A 21,175-nucleotide genomic window follows, 5' to 3' on the forward strand; every position below is an offset into this window, starting at 1 on the left:
GAGAGAGAGAGATCAATACAGGAGAGAGAGATCAATACAGGAGAGAGAGATCAATACAGGAGAGAGAGATCAATACAGGAGAGAGAGAGATCAATACAGGAGAGAGAGATCAATACAGGAGAGAGAGAGAGATCAATACAGGAGAGAGAGATCAATACAGGAGAGAGAGAGATCAATACAGGACAGAGAGATCAATACAGGAGAGAGAGAGAGATCAATACAGGAGAGAGAGATCAATACAGGACAGAGAGATCAATACAGGAGAGAGAGAGAGATCAATACAGGACAGAGAGATCAATACAGGAGAGAGAGAGAGATCAATACAGGAGAGAGATCAATAAAGGAGACAGAGATCAATACAGGAGAGAGAGAGAGATCAATACAGGAGAGAGAGATCAATACAGGACAGAGAGATCAATACAGGAGAGAGAGATCAATACAGGAGAGAGAGATCAATACAGGAGAGAGAGAGATCAATACAGGAGAGAGAGAGATCAATACAGGAGAGAGAGATCGATACAGGAGAGAGAGAGAGATCGATACAGGAGAGAGAGAGAGATCAATACAGGAGAGAGAGAGAGATCAATACAGGCGAGAGAGATCAATAAAGGAGAAAGAGATCAATACAGGAGAGAGAGCAATCGATACAGGAGAGGGAGAGAGATCGATACAGGAGAGAGAGATCAATACAGGAGAGAGATCAATAAAGGAGAAAGAGATCAATACAGGAGAGAGAGAGATCAATACAGGAGAGAGAGAGAGATCGATACAGGAGAGAGAGAGAGAGAGATCAATACAGGAGAGAGATCAATACAGGAGAGAGAGATCAATACAGGAGAGAGATCAATACAGGAGAGAGATCAATACAGGAGAAAGAGAGAGATCAATACAGGAGAGAGATCAATACAGGAGAAAGAGAGAGATCAATACAGGAGAGAGATCAATACAGGAGAGAGAGAGAGATCAATACAGGAGAGAGAGATCAATACAGAAAAAGATAAATATAGGAGAGAGAGATCAATACACAGCAGGACAGTCGTTATCAATTGTTTTTACACGTTGTCTTTTCCGATGAAGTTCATCAGCAGAACGTGACTTCTGAGCAGGAGAGGTTCTGGACTTGGGATTCCTGCCGTCTGTAACCTGAAACACACACACTGTAAGGTTCTACATGTCAGTCACTGTGAGGTTCTACTGGGGTCTACCTGTCGGTCACTGTGAGGTTCTACTGGGGTCTACCTGTCAGTCACTGTGAGGTTCTACTGGGGTCTACCTGTCAGTCACTGTGAGGTTCTACTGGGGTCTACATGTCAGTCACTGTGAGGTTCTACTGGGGTCTACCTGTCGGTCACTGTGAGGTTCTACTGGGGTCTACATGTCAGTCACTGTGAGGTTCTACTGGGGTCTACCTGTCAGTCACTGTGAGGTTCTACTGGGGTCTACATGTCAGTCACTGTGAGGTTCTACTGGGGTCTACCTGTCGGTCACTGTGAGGTTCCACTGGGGTCTACCTGTCGGTCACTGTGAGGTTCCACTGGGTTCTACCTGTTGGTCACTGTGAGGTTCTAGTGGATTCTGTGTATCAGTAGAAAGGTTCTGACCTGATGAGGTTCCTCATCTCCTTCTCTGCCCAGGTTCTCACCATCTTTCTTGGGTTTCCTTTACAGTACCCGTGACGGAACCTGCAGAACCACAGAGGAAGTATGTTTTAGACATACTTCTTTTGCCTCCCATATAAAACAAACTTCAAGGACGGCTTTCTTTCACTTGCGTAACATCGCAAAAATTAGACATATCCTCTCCCAAACAGATGCTGAAAAATTAGTACATGCATTTGTCACTTCTAGGCTGGATTACTGTAATTCCCTATTATTTGGTTGCCCAAACAAATCTCTTAGGTCTCTCCAGCTGGTGCAGAACGCTGCTGCTCGTGTTTTAACGGGAACCAAGAAAAGGGACCATATTTCTCCTGTTTTAGCTTCTCTGCACTGGCTCCCTGTGAAATCCAGGATTGAATTTAAAATCCTCCTCCTTACTAACAAAGCTCTAAATGTTCAGGCTCCATCCTATCTGTCACAGCTCATATCCTGCTGTGATCCTGCCTTTGGACACCTCCCTTTCACATATGCATGAGACTCTTATCAACACCCACAACATCATCACAGAGAGCATTTGATAATTTCACACCTACCATTATTGTAATATGACACGCATCTGTCTCTATTATTGCTGTGCCTCTCTCCCCCTCTTTCCTCCCCTTCACCCCCTCTTTCTCTTTCCTTTTTGCCATGATTGTATTTCAGTTGTTATTTACGACATCTATTGCTCGTCTGTCCGTCCTGGAAGAGGGATCCCTCATCATCCTCTACCGCTCTTCCTGAGGTTTCTTCCTCTTTTTTTTCCCCGTTACAGGGGTTCTTTTTGGGGAGTTTTTCCTCGGGTGATGTGAGGGTCTGAGGGCAGAGGGATGTCGAACACTGTAATTGTAAACACTGTAAACTGTGATTTGTGATAATGGGCTCTATAAATAAAACTGACTTGACTTGACTAGAACCTGAGTGACACTGCGCTCTTCTTCTGTGGTGTGTGACTGAGCTCTTCTTCTGTGGTGTCTGACCTGAACTCCCCGCTGACGTATTTGTCCCGGTCTTTGAACAGCAGGATGGAGGTCTTGTAGATCTTGATGGCTCGGTTCTCTCCAGCCGACGTGCTGGCGTGATAAACATTCGCCTGAAAACATCAACATTACTGTAATAACTGTAACGATCTACGGACTAACAATCGGACTGTGTATCATTAACCCTTTAGTGTCTGTTTGTCTCATTTTAGTCTCTTTTCTTCTTCCTGTTGTGATAACTGTGTGTGTGTGTTGATGCATGTGTCCTAAATGTAGTCCAGATTGTGTATCTGAGTGTAATCAGTGAATTTGCAGCTCAGCTCCTACAATAAGTCTAAAATACACTGTGGAAACTAAATAGTTACATTCAGACTGTTCAGGTCCAAAAATGCTCCATTGAAACCCATTCAAACTGACATTTTTGATCCCACAGCCATCAGAGCAGAAAAACAGGACTTGTATTATTTCTGGGTGTCATTCTGGGCTTTTGACTCTGAATTTGTCATTTTGACTATTTTCCACCTGATGAGGTCATTTTGACCATATTTGGCATATGGAGGAAATACATGCTATTTCCACTAGGTGACCTGTCACAGTCAATGTAGCTGCTGATCACTGACATATCCCAGACTGTCAGCAGCTACACTCACACACTGACATATCCCAGACTGTCAGCAGCTACACTCACACACTGACATATCCCAGACTGTCAGCAGCTACACTCACACACTGACATATCCCAGACTGTCAGCAGCTACACTCACACACTGACATATCCCAGACTGTCAGCAGCTACACTCACACACTGACATATCCCAGACTGTCAGCAGCTACACTCACACACTGAGGAGGAGACTCAACATCACTCAGTTTTGTGGGTTTTGTTTTTTCTCCGTTTATAAACATAGTGACATCATGACAAAAACATGGCATTTAAGGGATCAATGTTCTGAAAATATTAATGAATATTTGATATTTATTAGGACTGATGTTGGTTAAAAAATAAACTTGATGAAAGCAGAAAGTCATATTGTTGTGTAATATTTTTTAAATATTTATTTTGAAAATCACATTCTGTTTGCAAAACGAGTGTGATAATAAAGCGGGCCGTGAGGGGTTAATGATTTTTGTCTGTAAGTGATTTCAGAGAGGATTTATCGATCACTGACCACTGGTTTGATTTACCGTTTATACATCGACCGTCTGTTTGGAATCCGGACGGTATTGATCAGTATGAATCAGAGTACTGATCAGTGTGATTGATTGTATTGACAGGTGATCTCTGACCTCTTTGCCCGTGCTGATGCAGCCGTTGATTTCACTGATGATTCCTCGACTCAACATCTTGAAGAGAATCATTCGAGTTCGAGGATCTAAAACCTGCAGCAGCAGGAGAAGAGTCAGGTTATTGATGGTTGGACAGAGAGGATCAATAGTTGTGTGTTTCGGGTCTGTGACGGATGAAACATGTTTTTATGAGACGAGGAAAAATCTCTGTGTCATCCATCGATCACTCCGTCAATAACTGAAACACAATCAATAATGAACCACCTGAGAGACAAACTGATCATCAGAGTTCTATCAAACTGATCAGTTTTCATCCTGCTGCTCACTTCCTGTTAGACCCTTTCTGAATAAAAGTGCATACCTGTTCCACGGTGGCTCTGTCTGATTTGTCCTTCACTCTATACCTGCAGGGAGCAGCCAATCACAGCGTTAGTCTGCAGTCACATGACCTGTGATGTCACACTACATTTAGGTGAGTTCGGCCAATCACAGCGTTAGTCTGCGGTCACATGACCTGCGATGTCACACGTACGTGTCGGCTTCTTTCTGTTTCTGCATCGTCGTCACTTTATTGATCACTGAATCAGCATAATTCAGTTTATCTGAAACAAAACCAATACAACCGATTAACTCATCAATCTGTCAATAACTGCAGCAAACAGCAGGCTGATACTGTATGTGATCAACAGCCAGGGTGTGTGTGTGTGTGTGTGTGTTACTGTGTGTGTGTGTGTGTGTGTGTGTGTTACTGTGTGTGTGTGTGTGTGTGTGTGTGTGTTACTGTGTGTGTGTGTGTGTGTGTGTGTTACTGTGTGTGTGTGTGTGTGTTACTGTGTGTGTGTGTGTGTGTGTGTGTGTGTTACTGTGTGTGTGTGTGTGTGTGTGTGTGTGTGTGTGTGTGTGTGTGTGTGTGTGTGTGTGTGTGTGTGTGTTACTGTGTGTGTGTGTGTGTGTGTGTTACTGTGTGTGTGTGTGTGTGTGTGTGTGTTACTGTGTGTGTGTGTGTGTGTGTGTGTGTGTGTGTGTGTGTGTGTGTGTGTGTGTGTGTGTGTTACTGTGTGTGTGTGTGTGTGTGTGTGTGTGTGTGTGTGTGTGTGTGTGTGTGTGTGTGTGTGTGTGTTACTGTGTGTGTGTGTGTGTGTGTGTGTGTGTGTGTGTGTATGTTACAGTGTGTGTGTGTGTGTGTGTGTGTGTTGCTGTGTGTGTGTGTGTGTGTTACTGTGTGTGTGTGTGTGTGTGTTGCTGTGTGTGTGTGTGTGTGTGTGTGTGTGTGTGTTACTGTGTGTGTGTGTGTGTGTGTGTGTGTTACTGTGTGTGTGTGTGTGTGTGTGTGTGTGTGTGTGTGTGTGTGTGTGTGTGTGTGTGTGTGTGTGTGTATGTTACAGTGTGTGTGTGTGTGTGTGTGTGTGTGTGTGTGTGTGTGTGTGTGTGTGTGTGTGTGTGTGTGTGTGTGTGTATGTTACAGTGTGTGTGTGTGTATGTTACAGTGTGTGTGTGTGTGTGTGTGTGTGTGTGTGTGTGTTACCCAGGTTGATCTTGTGCTCATATTTCCTCAGAGCTTTGTCAGACGGAGTCGACGGCAGCGTCTTATTGGACGGATACTGTCTGTTGGACTGATCATTAAAAACAAACTGATTAGTATCTACATTATCAATATTTAAAACAATCTGCAGACACTCTAAACTGCAGAGACTCTAAGCTGCAGAGACTCTAAGCTCCAGAGACTCTAAACTGCAGAGACTCTAAACTGCAGAGACTCTAAGCTGCAGAGACTCTAAGATGCAAAGACTCTAAACTGCAGAGACTAAACTGCAAAGACTCTAAGCTGCAGAGACTCTAAGCTGCAGAGACTCTAAACTGCAAAGACTCTAAACTGCAGAGACTCTAAGCTGCAGAGACTCTAAACTGCAGAGACTCTAAGCTGCAGAGACTCTAAGCTGCAGAGACTCTAAACTGCAGAGACTCTAAGCTGCAGAGACTCTAAACTGCAGAGACTCTAAGCTGCAGAGACTCTAAGCTGCAGAGACTCTAAACTGCAAAGACTCTAAGCTGCAGAGACTCTAAACTGCAGAGACTCTAAGCTGCAGAGACTCTAAGCTGCAGAGACTCTAAGCTGCAGAGACTCTAAGCTGCAGAGACTCTAAACTGCAAAGACTCTAAACTGCAGAGACTCTAAGCTGCAAAGATTCGCAGCACTTCACAGATTTGTCTGAAAAGCATCTGACTTTGTTTACACAAACTTTGTCATTTGAACATTTTTATCCGTTTTGTTTTTCTGCTGATCAGTTATTGATCTGAATCAGAATCTGTGTTTGAAACCGTCCCCTCGTCCCCTCGTCCCCTCGCTCACTCGTCCCCTTGTCCCCTCGTCCCCTTGCTCACTCGTCCCCTCGCTCACTCGTCCCCTCGTTCACTCTGTCGTGTGTATCAAATAGTGAACTATATAGGGAATAACAAATGAGATTTCGGACACTACGTTGGGGGGACGGTTTCGAACACAGCTAGAGTCTGGGTGTTTTTGCCGAGGACGTTTACATTTACAGTAAGTCCACTTGGTGTTTTGGTGCGAAACAATTTCCATAAAGGAAGAATAAAAACTGGGAATTTAAATAGAATAAGACATTAAATAACAATATTGAAGCAATTTAAACACATAACACAAAAATAACTGAACATAAAGCCTGTTAATTAACCTGTTTAACCTGCTAATTAACCTATGAATTAACCTGTTAATTAACCAGCTATTTTACCTGTTTGCCCTATGAATTAACCTGTTTAACCCACTAACTAAACTGCCAATTAACCTGTTGAACCTGTTAATTAACCCGTTAACTAACCTGTCTTACCTGTTAATTAACCTGATAATTAACCTGTCTAACCTGTTAATTAACCTGTTGTTGTTTCCATCTTTTTCTGATTATCAATGATCGTAGTTCTTCGTCAGTGGACGATCTCCATCAGACATGTTTTATTTATAACCTCTCAACTAAACTAAACTAAACTATCAGTCATCAATCACTCTGATCAGGTCTGTGCTGGTCGTTCGAGACAAGATTTCATAAATCCTCTCAGGTCTCCTCCCTGTTTACTGTCTGTGTGACTGACTGACTGATTGACTGACTGACTGATTGATTGCACCGATCGCTGTTATTGATCAGAGGGGTTCTGACCTGACAGTTTAGAGACGTCCTGTTGTATCGTTTGGTCAGATCTCCTCCTGCTGAACGCCACGCCCACTCCTCCTCCTCATCTGCCTCCTCCTCCTCCTCGTCTTCCTCCTGTTCCTCCTCCGGTGCGTCTGATGGAGGCTGCAGAGTGACATCACTGATGCGGCTCGTCACAGCCAACAGCTCTGGTTGGATGCTGCCGAGAGAATACAGAACTCATCAGGGTTTCATATTTCTGATTCTGATCATTAAAATCCTGTGAGGTGTTTTCAGTTAGCTGCATTTTCTGGACTTTTTATTTAAAACAACACGACTCCGATCAGTTTTGCAGTTTGGGAAAAAAAACCTTTGCTGCTCAACATCTACGAGCTGAACGCAGAGAGAGGCGGAGAACTCTGAGGTGGTGTAACATTCGACTCAACAAACAGAAACGTCCTGACTCACACAGGAGAGAAACGTTCACGTCTGTCTGACCTCATCACGATTTCTCCTGACTCACACAGGAGAGAAACGTTCACGTCTGTCTGACCTCATCACGATTTCTCCTGACTCACACAGGAGAGAAACGTTCACATCTGTCTGACCATTAAGTTTCCAGTCCATTTTTCTGCGGCAGACAGTTTCTCATGAGAAGGATTCTGATTTAATATTTCTGGTCGGCGACAAAAAGGTTAACTTGGATTTGTAATAATCATAATTTATAGAATAAAAATCCGATATTTGGTATCCGTGTACTGATACGATGATGACGAACATCACGTGAACAGCACAAGTGAGGACACAGGAGACGACATCATCATCACCACACTGTGGGAGGCTGAAAAACTAGACAGAGCAGTTATGTAAAAAAAACTGAAAGCTTCTTCTGTGCTACTTCTTTCCTGTATTTGTGTGTTTTGTTTTTCTGAGAGAAATAATAATAATAACAATAATAATAATAATAATAATAGCCATCATCACACTGTAACAGAATGGAAATATTCCACCAGAGAGGGAACAGACCTCTGGCTTCTCTCCTAGTTTATTTTGTTGTTATGGAAGAAAAATATCAATTTTAGAATAACAACAACAAATATAATAATATCCATCAGCAGCACCGTAACAACAGTGACGGAGACCAGACGGACAGTGTCTCTCGGTGTCTCTCACCTGTCCTCCTCTGCGTCATCAAACTGTCCAGGTTCACAGACCGCCGACATGACGTCACACAGACGGTCACCTTAATCAGAATCAACCCAAACCAAACCGATCCGTGCCGATCCAAACTGGTCCTCTCTGGTCCGGACCGAGCTCCGCAGACCCTCTCACTGCTCACGTGTGGTCTTCACTACCGGGTCTGATCACGTGACTACGGCGAGAGAGGAGGCTGTTTTTAAGGAAGCGCAGCTTAGAGAGAAGAAGAAGAAAAAAACACTCACAGCAACAATTTGGAGAAATCTGAAGTCGAATTTTAAGGAAAATATCCATTTCCGCTGTTCGGTGATTTTCTTTCACATAGCTGCTGCAGCCGGAGCTTTTAAGTTGAAACAGCTTGACAGGAAATGTGTGGTAGTTCGTGTTAGCCGCTGTTAGCCGCTGTTAGCTCCCTGTTCCCGCTCGGCTGTTGTAATAAAAGTTGTGTTGAAGATGTCCGGAGGTCTCGCGCGGACCCCCCGGACTCTGCTGGTCTGTGATCGGTCCAGTTTCCTGCACGAGACGGACCGACTAAGCACTCACGTGCAGCGACAGCACTTCAACTACAAGGTAACACCGTTAGCATGTTAGCATAGCGTGGAATGTGCTAACAGCCAACAGGGGCAAACCAAAGGAAACGGCACGTGTTGGGCACAGACTTTCACAGTAAGAGTCCTCAAATCAAATAGCTTCCGGTTCCCACAGCGCATATTGATAGGATTGAAACTAAACCATAGATGTATTACAGGAAGTCTGGATGCAGCCGGGGGGCGGGGCCTCGTCCATTCTTATGAGAGCTGCTCCGCAGGAGAAGATCTTTTTCAGGGTTTAGAAAAGCGTAAAATACCCGGATCTACCGGCCCGTAGAGCATGCGTAGTAGAGATTAACAACAACGGAACGCGTCCGACAGAACTGACTGATTTTCAGAACCTCTTTCCTCACGTTAGCCGAAGTCATCACCTGACCCACTCAAACGCTGTAATTCCACTTTCGGCCACTATGTAGGTTTGCGTGAACGCAGGGCGCACTTCCTGAGGGCCTGAACTAAGCAAGCGTCCGATCAGTCGAAAAGAACTCGAGTTCAGTGTGATGACAGCAGATTTGTGAACGATTACTCACCTGAGGAGGGCGCTTGGGTATGTCGGGGGATTCAGGTCTGTTTCAGGTGTATTCCAGGTGTGTTTCAGGTGTGTTGTCTTACCTATGCAGGTGTCTGTGCTGCTGCCTGAGTGTAGCTCCGCCCCCTCGCAACTGGACGCGGCATTAAACAGTTTCAACAGTTTCTACCTGATCAGAAAGCTGCCCGTCTTCGAACTGCTGGACAAACACTTCCTGGAGACTGCTGTGTACCCAGGTAACACCCAGACACACCCGTCCACCTGTCCACACACCTGTACACACACCTGTCCCCCTCACACACACACCTGTCCTCCTGATACAAACCTGTCCCCCTCACACACACACACACACACCTGTACACACACCTGTCCACACACACATGTCCTCCTGACACAAACCTGCCCCCCCCCACACACACACCTGTCCCCCTCAAACACACACCTGTACACACACCTGTACACACACCTGTCCCCCTCACACACACACCTGTCCTCCTGATACAAACCTGTCCCCCTCACACACACACACCTGTACACACACCTGTCCTCCTGACACAAACCTGTCCCCCCCACACACACACACCTGTCCCCCTCAAACACACACCTGTACACACACCTGTACACACACACCTGTCCTCCTGATACAAACCTGTCCCCCTCACACAAACCTGTCCCCCACACACACACCTGTACACACACCTGTCCACCTCACACACACACCTGTCCACACACACCTGTCCTCCTGACACAAACCTGTCCCCCCCACACACACACACACCTGTCCCCCTCAAACACACACCTGTACACACACCTGTCCCCCTCACACACACACACCTGTACACACACCTGTCCACACACACCTGTCCCCCTCACACACACACCTGTCCTCCTGACACAAACCTGTCCCCCTCACACAAACCTGTCCCCCTCACACACACTTGTACACACACCTGTCCACACACACCTGTCCCCCTGACACAAACCTGTCTCACTGACACAAACCTGTCCCCCTCACACACATTTGTACACACACCTGTCCACCTCACACACACACCTGTCCACACACACCTGTCCCCTCACACAAACCTGTCCCCCTCACACACACTTGTACACACACCTGTCCCCCTCACACAAACCTGTCCCCCTCACACACACTTGTACACACACCTGTCCCCCTCACACACACTTGTACACACACCTGTCCCCCTCACACACACTTGTACACACACCTGTTCACCTCACACACACACCGGGCGTCTGAGGCTTCAGCCCCAAATGTTTTATGAATAACCCTGAATTTTAACTTGTGTGCGTGCGTGCGTGTAGGAGGCGTGTCCGGTCTGTCCTACAGGACGAGGGTGGATGAAGACACCTGCATCGCTCTGACACCAAACGGTAACCCTCTGGGATGTCATGGATGTCATCAGGGGTCACATGACATCAGTGCAGGCATCTGATTGGCTGTGTGTCTGCAGGTCATCTGACTCTGTCTCTGGACAAAGACTCATTCGAGTTGTTGGGAGTCGAAGGAAAACCGTCCAGATTCAACCACAGAGCCGCCATCAGATACGGTCTGACATCATCACAGTGACATCATCACAGTGACATCACATCATTGCCAGTATTTACATGTAAAGATTAAACACAGAGCTCAGCGTTCACACTCACAGTCTCTCCGTCTGTCCATCTGTCCGTCTCTCGTATGTCCATCAGTGGTGTCCGTGGATCTGACCGCCCGCCGCTGGGCTCAGGGAGGGCGGGGCCACCAGAGACTCATCACAGGCCTGTCACGACTTCACCTGGAAACGGACTTCGTGCTTACACTGCAGCCAGGTGAGACCCACCTGTGTTACCCACCATGCACCACAGAGCCAAAGTACAGCCACCACACCTTTAATCTGGGCTCATGGAAAACCTGGAAAAGTCCTGGAATTTGCAGTCTGTTAAAACTTTGGAAAATTGAACATAACTTGAAGGTTTTGGAAAAGTTGAGGAACTGTCTTTCACAGACCTCTAAAAAATAAAACGTTTTTTTTTCCTGCTGCTGATTGGCTCGATTAACGAAACATCAAACATTTTTAAAAAACAAAAAAAATCAGGAATTTTTGAAGAAAAAATTTTCAAGAGAAAAAATTACCATTTTTTTCTTTAAATATCGATTTTAATAGAAAAAAATAAATGGCCCATTTTTTAAAAAAGAAAAACAAAACAAAAAAATTAAAGAAATCAAAAACCTTCCCAAATAAAAAAGTCCGATATCTGAAAGAAAACATGCCTTTGAAGCGCGACACAGCGCCATCAATGATGTCATCAGTGATGTCATCTGTGATGTCACAGCGTGCTGCAGTGGATTACCCATAACCCTCTGCTGTGTGTCCTGTAGGGGGCGGAGCCTCCCTGCAGGCCCTCCTGTCTCGTTACGATTGGTCGGAGCACAGACCTGAGGTCAGCAGCCGCGTCCTCACTAACCTGTCCTGCCACGCCCCCGGGTCATGTGACCCCGCGTCATGTGACCCGCACCGCCTCCTCGAGTGGCTCGGAGCCGTGGACGCCGATGTCAGCTGGTGAGGGGACGGACACCCGCTCTGTGGACAGGAGACACGTCCTCCTGTCTCTGTCCCCTGTCCTCTGTTTCCTGACTCTCTGTCTTGTGTCTCCTGACTCCCTGTCCTCTCTGTCCTCTTCTTCCTGGTCCTGTTGAGACAACTGTCTTCTGTCCCCTCTGGATCAGTAAAAGTGTCTCTTCTCTTCTTCTGTGGTTTCAGTGAGAACTTGTCCAGCAGCTTCCTGTCCTCTCTGGTCTGTCCCGAGCCAAAGACAACAGTCAGTCAAGCTCTGAGCGTCTCCGTCTGTGGACTGCTGTGTCCTCAGGACGTCCACCATCTCATCCAACAGCTCAGGTCAGCTGACACCAGTCACATGACACTGACGTGTTTCCTGTCTCTACCTCTAACTCCATGCTGTCCCTTCCTGTCCCCGGCTGTCCCCTCCTGTCTTACAGGTGTTACCTAGAGCAGTCTCAGTTGGACTCATGGGCGGCTCTGACGGTTCACGGGTTCGTGGACAGTCCCGTGTCCTGGGGCAGCGCCGAACACGGTGGAGGACACAGCTTCTACAGTCTGCTGATGTCCCACGACCTCACCTACCAGCTGTACCTGGGGACAGACGCCAAGGACACCTGTCCTCTGTGACCTTACCTACCAGCTATACCTGGGGACAAATGCAAGGGACACCTGTCCTCTGCGACCTCACCTACCAGCTATACCTGGGGACAGACACAAAGGACACCTGTCCTCTGCAACCTCAGCTGTCCTGTGTGTCCTCGGCTGTCCTCTGTATAGGTATAGGTGTCTCTAATGAAAATGTGTTTCTGATGATGAAAGTTGAGCTATGAGGACAGCTTTTTTGTCCCTCAGCTGAGTCTTTGTGGACAGACTGAAACCTTTTTGAGTCGTTTTTTCAGATTTACCTTCAGATCTTTGTGTCTCTGTCCCTGTCTGTCTCTCTGTCTGTATCCCTGTCTCTGTGTCGCTGTCCCTGTCTCTCTGTCTGTCTGTGTGTGTCCCTGTCTCTGTTTGCCTGTAACTCTGTGTCCCTGTCTCTCTATCCCTGCCCCTGTCTTTGTCCCTGTCCCTGTGTGTCGAAGGCTCAGTGAGATGATGGTCAGTCGAGGGTTAATAAAACTTCATCCTGATGATTCAAATGAAACATCAAAGAAAACCAACATTGAGTTTTTGGAGGGAAACCTGAATAATTCAGCCGCTGAGCTGAAAATGGACAAAAGATGAAAAAGGTTTTTCATTTCGTGATGCTGAAATATTTGAGTTATCGTTAAAGTTTCATCAGTCTGAAGTTTTTAGTTCTGTTTAAAGTCGCTTGAGCAATAAAAGCAAAATCAGCTGTTAAAAACACGTCGTCTCGTCTTTCCACCGAACAACAGGGAAGTTTTGAGAGATGAATCGATGACTCGGATCATTACGGAGTCTTGATGGTATCGACAAAATTAGAGCTGTGGTCCCTAATCTTTACCGCGCTGACGTCCACTCTGAGGAAGTGAGCGTGTCATGTCTTATTTGCCGTCATTCTTGAAGAGATTTTTGTTCCTGAGGTTCAGGCTGAGCGCCGCGGCGCTGCCGTCAGCTCCATGAGCCCGCCCACATCTGACGTGTGAACGCCACACGCAGCAGCGGGCTAGTTCAGCTTCTGACCAACGCCGCACCGTGACATCGTGACGCTGCGCCGTCTTGATGTCTTGTCGCCGTATCGTGTTCCACCATCGAGAACGAGAGCGCTGCCGTCCTGTTACTTCGGTTTCAGTGTGACATCATCGCTGCCTCTGACAGAGCGATGATGTCGCTCCTCCCTGCAGGAAGTGGTCGGCTGCTCGGAAATGAAGAACAGGAAGTGATTAACAGCAGAAACGAAAATATGGTTTTAATCTCAGATGATTTTAAGTTTTTACATAAAATAACAAAGTAACTGAAACAGGAGAGACGTCAGCTGATCACATGACCTGTCACAGGCCACGCCCACATCTCCATGCCAATATTTACCCAGAATTCATCACTGTCAAACACAGTTAATTTCAAACCGGCTGCTGATTGGTCCGCAGACGAGCCGGAAATTATCATGAGTGACGTGATTATTAGTACTGTTAACATTCTTGTTATTATTATTATTATGATTGTTATTATCATTGTAAGTGTTATTTTCATTGTTACTGTTATTATTATAATTGTAGAACATTAACCCTTAGAGACCTGGAGTAACGTCACTTTTCTTGGTTTGATTTCTTTGGGAAACGCAGGAAAAAGACATCGAGCAGCTTATTTCTGGCTGATTAAATTTGAGGTGATTTTGACTTTTGTTGGCCGGCTGGTTTTAAAGGCACATTTTCTTTAAAAATCATCCAAAATTTCAAAACATAAAACTGCAAAAACATTTTGAGGACTGAAAATAAAAAAACTAAATGGAAGTAAAAAAAAGATCATAAAGTTTTAGAGAAAAAAACACTAATACAAAAATCGCTGATTTAAAAACAAACAAAATCCTTTAGGAAGAAAACGTTAGTTACTGAAATATCTCAAAATAAACAATATTTATAGTAAACAAATATGTATATTTGAAATTCTTACTAATTTTTGGGTGATTTCTTCCTCTGTTGCTCACTCAGAAATCGAGCCGCTCTGCTCTGATAATAATAACAATAACAACAACAATAATAATAACAACAGATAATACAGTAATAACAGTAATAATAATAACATTAAACACAGTAATAATAATAATAATAACAATAATAATAATAATAATAACAGGTTCTTGTATAAAATCGGTGAGACGCTCTGAGGACGTTTCAGAGAATTGGGATTAAGGTCAAAGTTCATTTCCTGTGTCAGCTTGGCCTCCACTTCCGGTTTATCCTCCATGTGGGAATTCATCAGAGGGGATTCTGGGAGGTCAGAGGTCACCTCCATTTAAAAGAGCAGTCGTTTAAAATCTCCATCAAACTGTTAGCCTAGCTTAGCATAAAGACTGGAAACATAGGGAAACTGTTAGCCTAGCTTAGCATAAAGACTGGAAACATAGGGAAACTGTTAGCCTAGCTTAGCATATGGAATGGAAACCTAGGGAAACTGTTAGCCTAGCTTAGAATAAAGACTAGAAACAAAGGGAAACTGTTAGCCTAGCTTAGAATAAAGACTAGAAACAAAGGGAAACTGTTAGCCTAGCTTAGAATAAAGACTAGAAACAAAGGGAAACTGTTAGCCTAGCTTAGCATAAAGACTAGAAACAAAGGGAAACTGTTAGCCTAGCTTAGCATTAAGACTTTAAACAAAGAGGGCCTGTTAGCCTAGTTTAACTTAAAGAATGTGCCGTTACCATGGTCACTGAGTACTTCCTGTGTGAACGGCGTCCAGTCTGAGGAGCTTTTTAAACCCTGAACGCGTCTGTTCAGTTTCTCCTACCAGCTATGAGCTCTCAGCCCTCAGTTTGGTCTGACAGGAACATCAGAACCTGAGTCCTTCATCAGTATGACATCATCATCCCAAATTTACTAATGTCATCACCACAAACAGCTGAGGACCACAGTGGAACCCTGTGGAACCCCAGACTGTGGAGGAGAACAGGAGGATCTCTAGAAATGTCCCAAAGAAATGTTCTGCTGAGAACAGAACTTTGTTTCAACAAAAAGGAGGAAACGTGGTTCTCTGTTTCTCTGGTTCTATGTTTTTGTGGTTCTATGTTCCTGAGATTCTATGTTCTTGTGGTTCTCTGTTCTTGTGGTTCTAGCAGAGGTCGGTTCCGCGCTGCAGGTACTGCAGGATGGAGTCGGTTCCCTGTGAGGAACCCCACACTCTCTTCAGGGCTTCACACTCGCGCTCGTTGGTTTGCTCCAAGGCACCGCGGCTCGTGTTCCTCATCAGAGCTTTGGACTCCCGCAGAACCTGCAGGACCGGAAGTGGAACCAGGAGGTCAGAGGTCACAGTGTGTGTGTGTGTGTGTGTGTGTGTGTGTGTGTGTGTGTGTGTGTTTGTGTGTGACTGACCAGAGAGTCGACGGTCACCAGCTCTTTGACTCGCAGCATCACTTCCTGTGTGAAAGTTCCCGGCCAGAGAACCTGAGAGACCAAACCTTTGGAACACGCCTCCTGAGCCGTCAACTTCCTGCCGCTCAGCAGCAGCTCGTTAGCCTGGAACGGAACAGAATGAGTTGAAAGGTTCCATTGTTCTGTTTATAGCATATCTCTGGAATTGCTTGGTTTCTTCATATATATGTGGCAAGGGAGGATCTGATGTGAATTGAAACGTGTGTACAAATATATGTGAAGACTAATAAATATTTGGTTCATTAAAAAAAAATTAAGCTTGGATCAGTTTAATTTAGCCTGGCTCAGGACTGACCGAGGCGGGGCCCATGATGCGGGGGAAGGTGAAGCTGGCGCAGGCATCGGGCGTCTGGCCGTAGGCGGCATACGGTGTCTGGAACCAGGCCTTCTCATTGGCCCAAACCACATCGCAGAGCGGCAGGATGGCAGCGCCGAGGCCGAGCGCTGGCCCGTTGACCGCCGCCACAATGGGCTTCCTGAACTGGATGAAGGTGTTGACGAAGGTCCTGAGGGAGAGAGGCAGCAGTCAGCGCACACTGATGACATCACACAGGGTTCCCATAGCAACCTCTCTTTGTTTACCGGATGGTTTCGGCCATCTTGATGCTCTCCTTCTTCCTGTCGTCCGTCAGCCGTCTGATGAAGTACAGAAAGTCAAGGCCGCAGCAGAAGACGCTGCCGACAGCACCCAGCAACACCAGCTTACTGTCGTCTGACGCTGCGGTCGCCATGGCACTCTGGATTTCCTTCATCACCTGACCAGGGGGAGGAGACAGTAACCATGACAACAGGCCTTTATTAACAAAAACCTCAATGATCTCTACTGCATATCAGTGTAGTTTTATTTGTAAAGCTCTTTATCACAGATCACAGTTTTCCTCAGAGGGCTTTACAGCAGGCACCATCCCTCTGTGCTCGTACCCTCATAGAAACTAATAATTCATTTCCACATTTCCAACAGTCTTTCAACACATCAGTGTTATTACACAGGTTTGTGAAACAAAATTCCAGGACTTCCACAACTTTCATGGAGTATTGTTGGTGTATTTGGGGGGCGTGGCCTGACCTCAGGGCGGACCTGTACATAAGGGACGTGGTCTGATCTCTGGGTTGCGGCCTACAGGAGGGAGGTGGCCAGTCTGGTGTCATGGTGTGAGGACAACAACCTCACCCTCAACACAGACAAGACCAAGGAGATGATAGTGGACATGAGGAAGGAGAGGAGACCTCAGCAGCCACTCTTCATCCGGGAGCTTGAAGTGGAGAGGGTGAGCAGCTTTAAATACCTGGGCGTCCACATCAGCGAGGACCTCACCTGGACACTAAACTCCACGCAGCTGGTTAAGAAGGCGCAACAGCGGCTGTACTTCCTGAGGAGGCTGAGGAAATTTGGCATGTCGCGAAAGATCCTCAGCAACTTCTACAGCTGCATCGTTGAGAGCATCTTGACCAGCTGCATCACCGTGTGGTACGGCAGCGCTACTGCTGTGGACCGCAAACGCCTGCAGAGAGTGGTGAAGACTGCTGAGAAAATCATCAGGACTCCACTGCCCTCTCTGCAGAGCATCTACCACCGCAGAGTCCACAGCAGAGCGGCCTCCATCCTGAAGGACCCCATCCACCCCAAGCACGGTCTGTTCACACGTCTACCCTCAGGCCGGAGGTACAGAAGTGTGAAATGCAGGACCACTAGACTAAAGAACTCTTTCTTTCCCACTGCAATCAGACTCCTAAACTGCTGACAGGAGTTCACACAGCAACTACCTCACACACACGACCTCATAACTGTACCTGACAGTTTACTACTCCGTTTGCACATGCACAATTGCACTGTTCGAATTTGCACTGTACTGTGTTATTTGCACTGTTCTTTCTACTTCTATTGTAAATTTCTAAATTTCTTCAATTGTAAATTTTTTAATTTCTATTTCATATTTCTTTATATTTGCTAAACGTTAGGCATTCTGTGGACAGCAAAGTAAGAATTTCATTGTACAGGGAAACATGTTTCCATACTGGGCAATATGACAATAAACACTTTGAATCTTGAATCTTGAATCTTGAATTTGAGGGCGTGGCCTTATCTCTGGTTTAGGTATATTTGGGGGGGCTTGGCCTTACCTCAGGGTTGAGCGTGTTGTTCTCGGAGCTCTTGGTGGACAACAGGATGTGGGTGAAGCCGTCTTGTTTCTTGACCACGATGTCGCGGTAACGATACGCACTCTCAGTCTGTCGCACACTGAACCTCAGACGTTTGTCAAAAGCAGAACGTTCCTCCAGACGGCGCTTCCCCGTCACACTGGTCGTCCCGGTAACGACACTCTGAACACCTGACATCCCATTGGCTGAGACGGCCTCCATCAGGGCAGAGCTACCTGCAGGAGGGGCAGATCATCCAATCAGAACGTCTCAGAACCAACATCCATCTCTGATTGTGTTTCATTAAAGAACCAAAGGTTAAAGAATCAAAGTCTGAAGAACAGAAGTTTAACGAAACAAATTTTGAAGAAGCAAAGGTTAAAGAACCAAAGGTTAGAGAGCCGAATGTTAAGGAATCAATGGTTAAAGAACTGAAGGTTAAAGAACCAAATGTTTAAAAACTGAAGGTTAGAGAACCTAATGTTAAAAAACCGAATGTAAAGGAATCAAATGTTGAAGATCCAAAGGTTAAAGAACTGAACGTTGAAGAACCGAGGGTTAAAGAACGAAAGAAAAGAACCGAATGTTAGAGAACCTAATTTAAAGGAACCAAATGTTGAAGAACCTAAGGTTAGAGAACCTAATGTTCAAGAACCGAATGTTGAAGAGCCAAAGGTTGAAGAACCGAATGTTAAAGAACAGTGGGTTAAAAATCTCCTGAGGAGTGTCAGCAGGTTGGTTCTGCGTGGTGCAGAGATCACATGCTGATGACCTTTGACCTCACCTGTGCCGCTGAGTGAGCGCATGGCAGCGGGTGTGAGGGGAACCCGGGGCGGGGGCAGGGGGTTCTGGATGCGGGGCCTTGTCCCCATGCGGGCCCTCTCCTCTCCAGGCCCCAGCTGGACGCCTGGGGGTTTTTCCAGCAGGGCGACCTCCGGCGGCACCAGGTGTGCCTCCTGAGCGCCAGCCTCCAAGCTGTGGGCCGCCTCGCTCGGCGAGTCTTCCGAGTCCAGCCGGCTGTTCATGGGGCTCTTAGGGACCAGGATCTTGATGCCGGTCTTGGACAGGTCCACGCTGCGGCGGGCCGAGCCGGCCGGAGGCGCCGACATCACGCCGCCGCCGAACCTGCCGGCCAGCGAGGGCTGCTGGGAGCTGATGGTGGCCGGGCGGGTCGGTCCCACGAGAGGCGGGTGAGCCGGGCCGAGGACGACTCCAGTGATGTCACTGCTGCCGTCACTGCGAGCTGTGGAGGCAGGCGGTGGCCTGAGGGGCGGTCTGTGGGCGGGGCTGCAGAGGAGACCAGGCAAGGCACGGGTGGAGCGCAGCAGCGTGCTGTTCCTCTGCCGCTCGGTGTACTGACGGTTAAAGTCGTGAACGTAGATCATGCAGGTGGACAGGTGAGTCTCAGGCTCCCAGGTGTCGCTGTCCGCTCCATAACCTCTCCACCTGACCAGGTACTCTACCTTCCCCTTCCTGTTCCTCCGTCGATCCACGATCCGCTCCACCTGCCGCAGGAAGTCACATAAAACCTGGAGGTCACTTCACCTGAGGTCAGGTGACCTGCTATCAGACTAAAGCTACTCTATTGACTGAAGCTAACTGTACTGACTGAAGCTAACTGTACTGAGTGAAACCAACTCTACTGGAGCTACTGACTGAAGCTAGCTGACTGAAGCTAACTGTACAGACTGAAGCTAACTGCAGACTGAAGCTAACTGACTGAAGCTAACTGTACTGACTGAAGCTAACTGTACAGGAGCTACTGACTGAGGTTAACTGTACTGACTGAATCTAACTATACAGGAGCTACTGACTGAAGCTAGCTGACTGAAGCTAACTGTACTGACTGAAGCTAACTGTGCTAACTGAAGCTAACTCTACAGGAGCTATTGTCTGAAGATAACTCTACTGACTGAAGCTAACTGTACAGACTGAAGCTAACTATACAGGAACTACTGACTGAAGCTAGCTGACTGGAGCCAAGTGTACAGACTGAAGCTAACTCTACTGACTGAATCTAACTGTGCAGACTGAAGCTAACTATACAGGAGCTACTGACTGAAGCTAACTGTACAGGAGCTACTGACTGAAGCTAACTGTACAGGAGCTACTGACTGAAGCTAACTGTACAGGAGCTACTGACTGAAGCTAACTGTACTGACTGAAGCTAACTGTACAGGAGCTACTGACTGAAGCTAACTGTACAGGAGCTACTGACTGAAGCTAGCTGACTGAAGCTAACTGTACTGACTGAAGCTAACTGTACAGGAGCTACTGACTGAAGCTAACTGTACTGACTGAAGCTAACTGTACAGGAGCTACTGACTGAAGCTAACTGTACTGACTGAAGCTAACTATACAGGAGCTACTGACTGAAGCTAGCTGACTGAAGCTAACTGTACTGACTGAAGCTAACTCAGGCTTCAGTTTTGCTAACTCACTTTAACCAGTTAACCAGCTGATAACTAACCAGTTTACCCAGTTAACCAGTTCAACTTAGCTGTTTGATACAGTTAGCATTAGCTCGCGTCACCTCGTAGAACTCTTCCGTAGCCATGGAGATGTTTGTGCGCGTGCACGAGCTTCCAGAAGCTTCTTTACTGGGTCAGCACCATGTGAGGAACCAGGAGAGGAACCCGGAGAGGAACCCGGAGAGGAACCCGGAGAGCTCGGTCGCTCCGCCGGTGTGTGTGGCGGCGGCTCGGTACTTTGGCCGAGTTTACCGTTAGCTGCTAGCTGTTAGCTGTTAGCACAGCAGCTTCACGGAAACATCCGGTCCTACCGACTCCCTTTCACGATAAAAGCCCCCCGGCCCACCGTGAACTTCATGAAGCAGAAGCAGACCTCAAACACACCAGAGCCCAGAACACTGGTTCCACAACACTGTACGTGAACGTCCGTGTATCAGTTAGGGACTGTTATTTATGAGACGGGAGGTGGTGGCGCATACAGGGGGACACAATAAAATAATGTTAAATTAAGCGCTGGGTAAGGACTGATGTTTTTATTTATTCTGGGTTTGGGCGGGGGCGGGGGGTTATTTTACTGTTAATTTTTTTAGAA

General features: G+C 46.7%; 3 protein-coding genes across 3 annotated transcripts in view; 1 reads left to right on the top strand and 2 right to left on the bottom strand.

Moving 5' to 3' along the window:
* Positions 1-8,365, bottom strand: part of riok1 (RIO kinase 1 (yeast)) — an 11,225-nt gene extending 2,860 nt beyond the window's left edge. The window contains exons 1-9 of the mRNA XM_088086057.1: positions 8,221-8,365; positions 7,075-7,267; positions 5,430-5,517; positions 4,437-4,506; positions 4,266-4,308; positions 3,905-3,997; positions 2,618-2,730; positions 1,602-1,682; positions 1,057-1,143 (exon numbers count right to left, since the gene is read on the bottom strand). Of these exons, the coding sequence (XP_087942183.1) occupies positions 1,057-1,143; positions 1,602-1,682; positions 2,618-2,730; positions 3,905-3,997; positions 4,266-4,308; positions 4,437-4,506; positions 5,430-5,517; positions 7,075-7,267; positions 8,221-8,270 (818 nt within the window). The 5' untranslated portion in view covers positions 8,271-8,365. The remainder of the gene's footprint in view (positions 1-1,056; positions 1,144-1,601; positions 1,683-2,617; positions 2,731-3,904; positions 3,998-4,265; positions 4,309-4,436; positions 4,507-5,429; positions 5,518-7,074; positions 7,268-8,220) is intronic.
* Positions 8,366-8,691: 326 nt separating this feature from the next.
* rpp40 (ribonuclease P/MRP 40 subunit) lies at positions 8,692-13,272 on the top strand. The gene is made up of 8 exons (XM_042498402.2): positions 8,692-8,814; positions 9,455-9,599; positions 10,690-10,758; positions 10,839-10,934; positions 11,077-11,196; positions 11,747-11,927; positions 12,129-12,263; positions 12,365-13,272. The coding sequence occupies exons 1-8, from the start codon at positions 8,698-8,700 to the stop codon at positions 12,552-12,554; spliced, it is 1,053 nt and encodes a 350-aa protein (XP_042354336.2). The 5' UTR covers positions 8,692-8,697; the 3' UTR covers positions 12,555-13,272.
* A 499-nt stretch (positions 13,273-13,771) lies between these two features.
* On the bottom strand, positions 13,772-21,051 carry cdyl (chromodomain protein, Y-like). The gene is made up of 7 exons (XM_042498433.2): positions 20,646-21,051; positions 18,897-19,617; positions 18,095-18,348; positions 16,556-16,728; positions 16,269-16,479; positions 15,914-16,057; positions 13,772-15,812 (listed from the first exon to the last, which is right to left on the bottom strand). Exons 1-7 carry the CDS (start codon positions 20,667-20,669, stop codon positions 15,654-15,656), a joined length of 1,686 nt encoding a protein of 561 aa, XP_042354367.1. The 5' UTR covers positions 20,670-21,051; the 3' UTR covers positions 13,772-15,653.
* Between the last annotated feature and the right edge of the window lie 124 nt (positions 21,052-21,175).

This window comes from Plectropomus leopardus, chromosome 12 (genome assembly GCF_026936395.1).
Source record: "Plectropomus leopardus strain MGB_pleo_1.0 chromosome 12, ASM2693639v1, whole genome shotgun sequence".
Lineage (NCBI taxonomy): Eukaryota > Metazoa > Chordata > Actinopteri > Perciformes > Serranidae > Plectropomus > Plectropomus leopardus.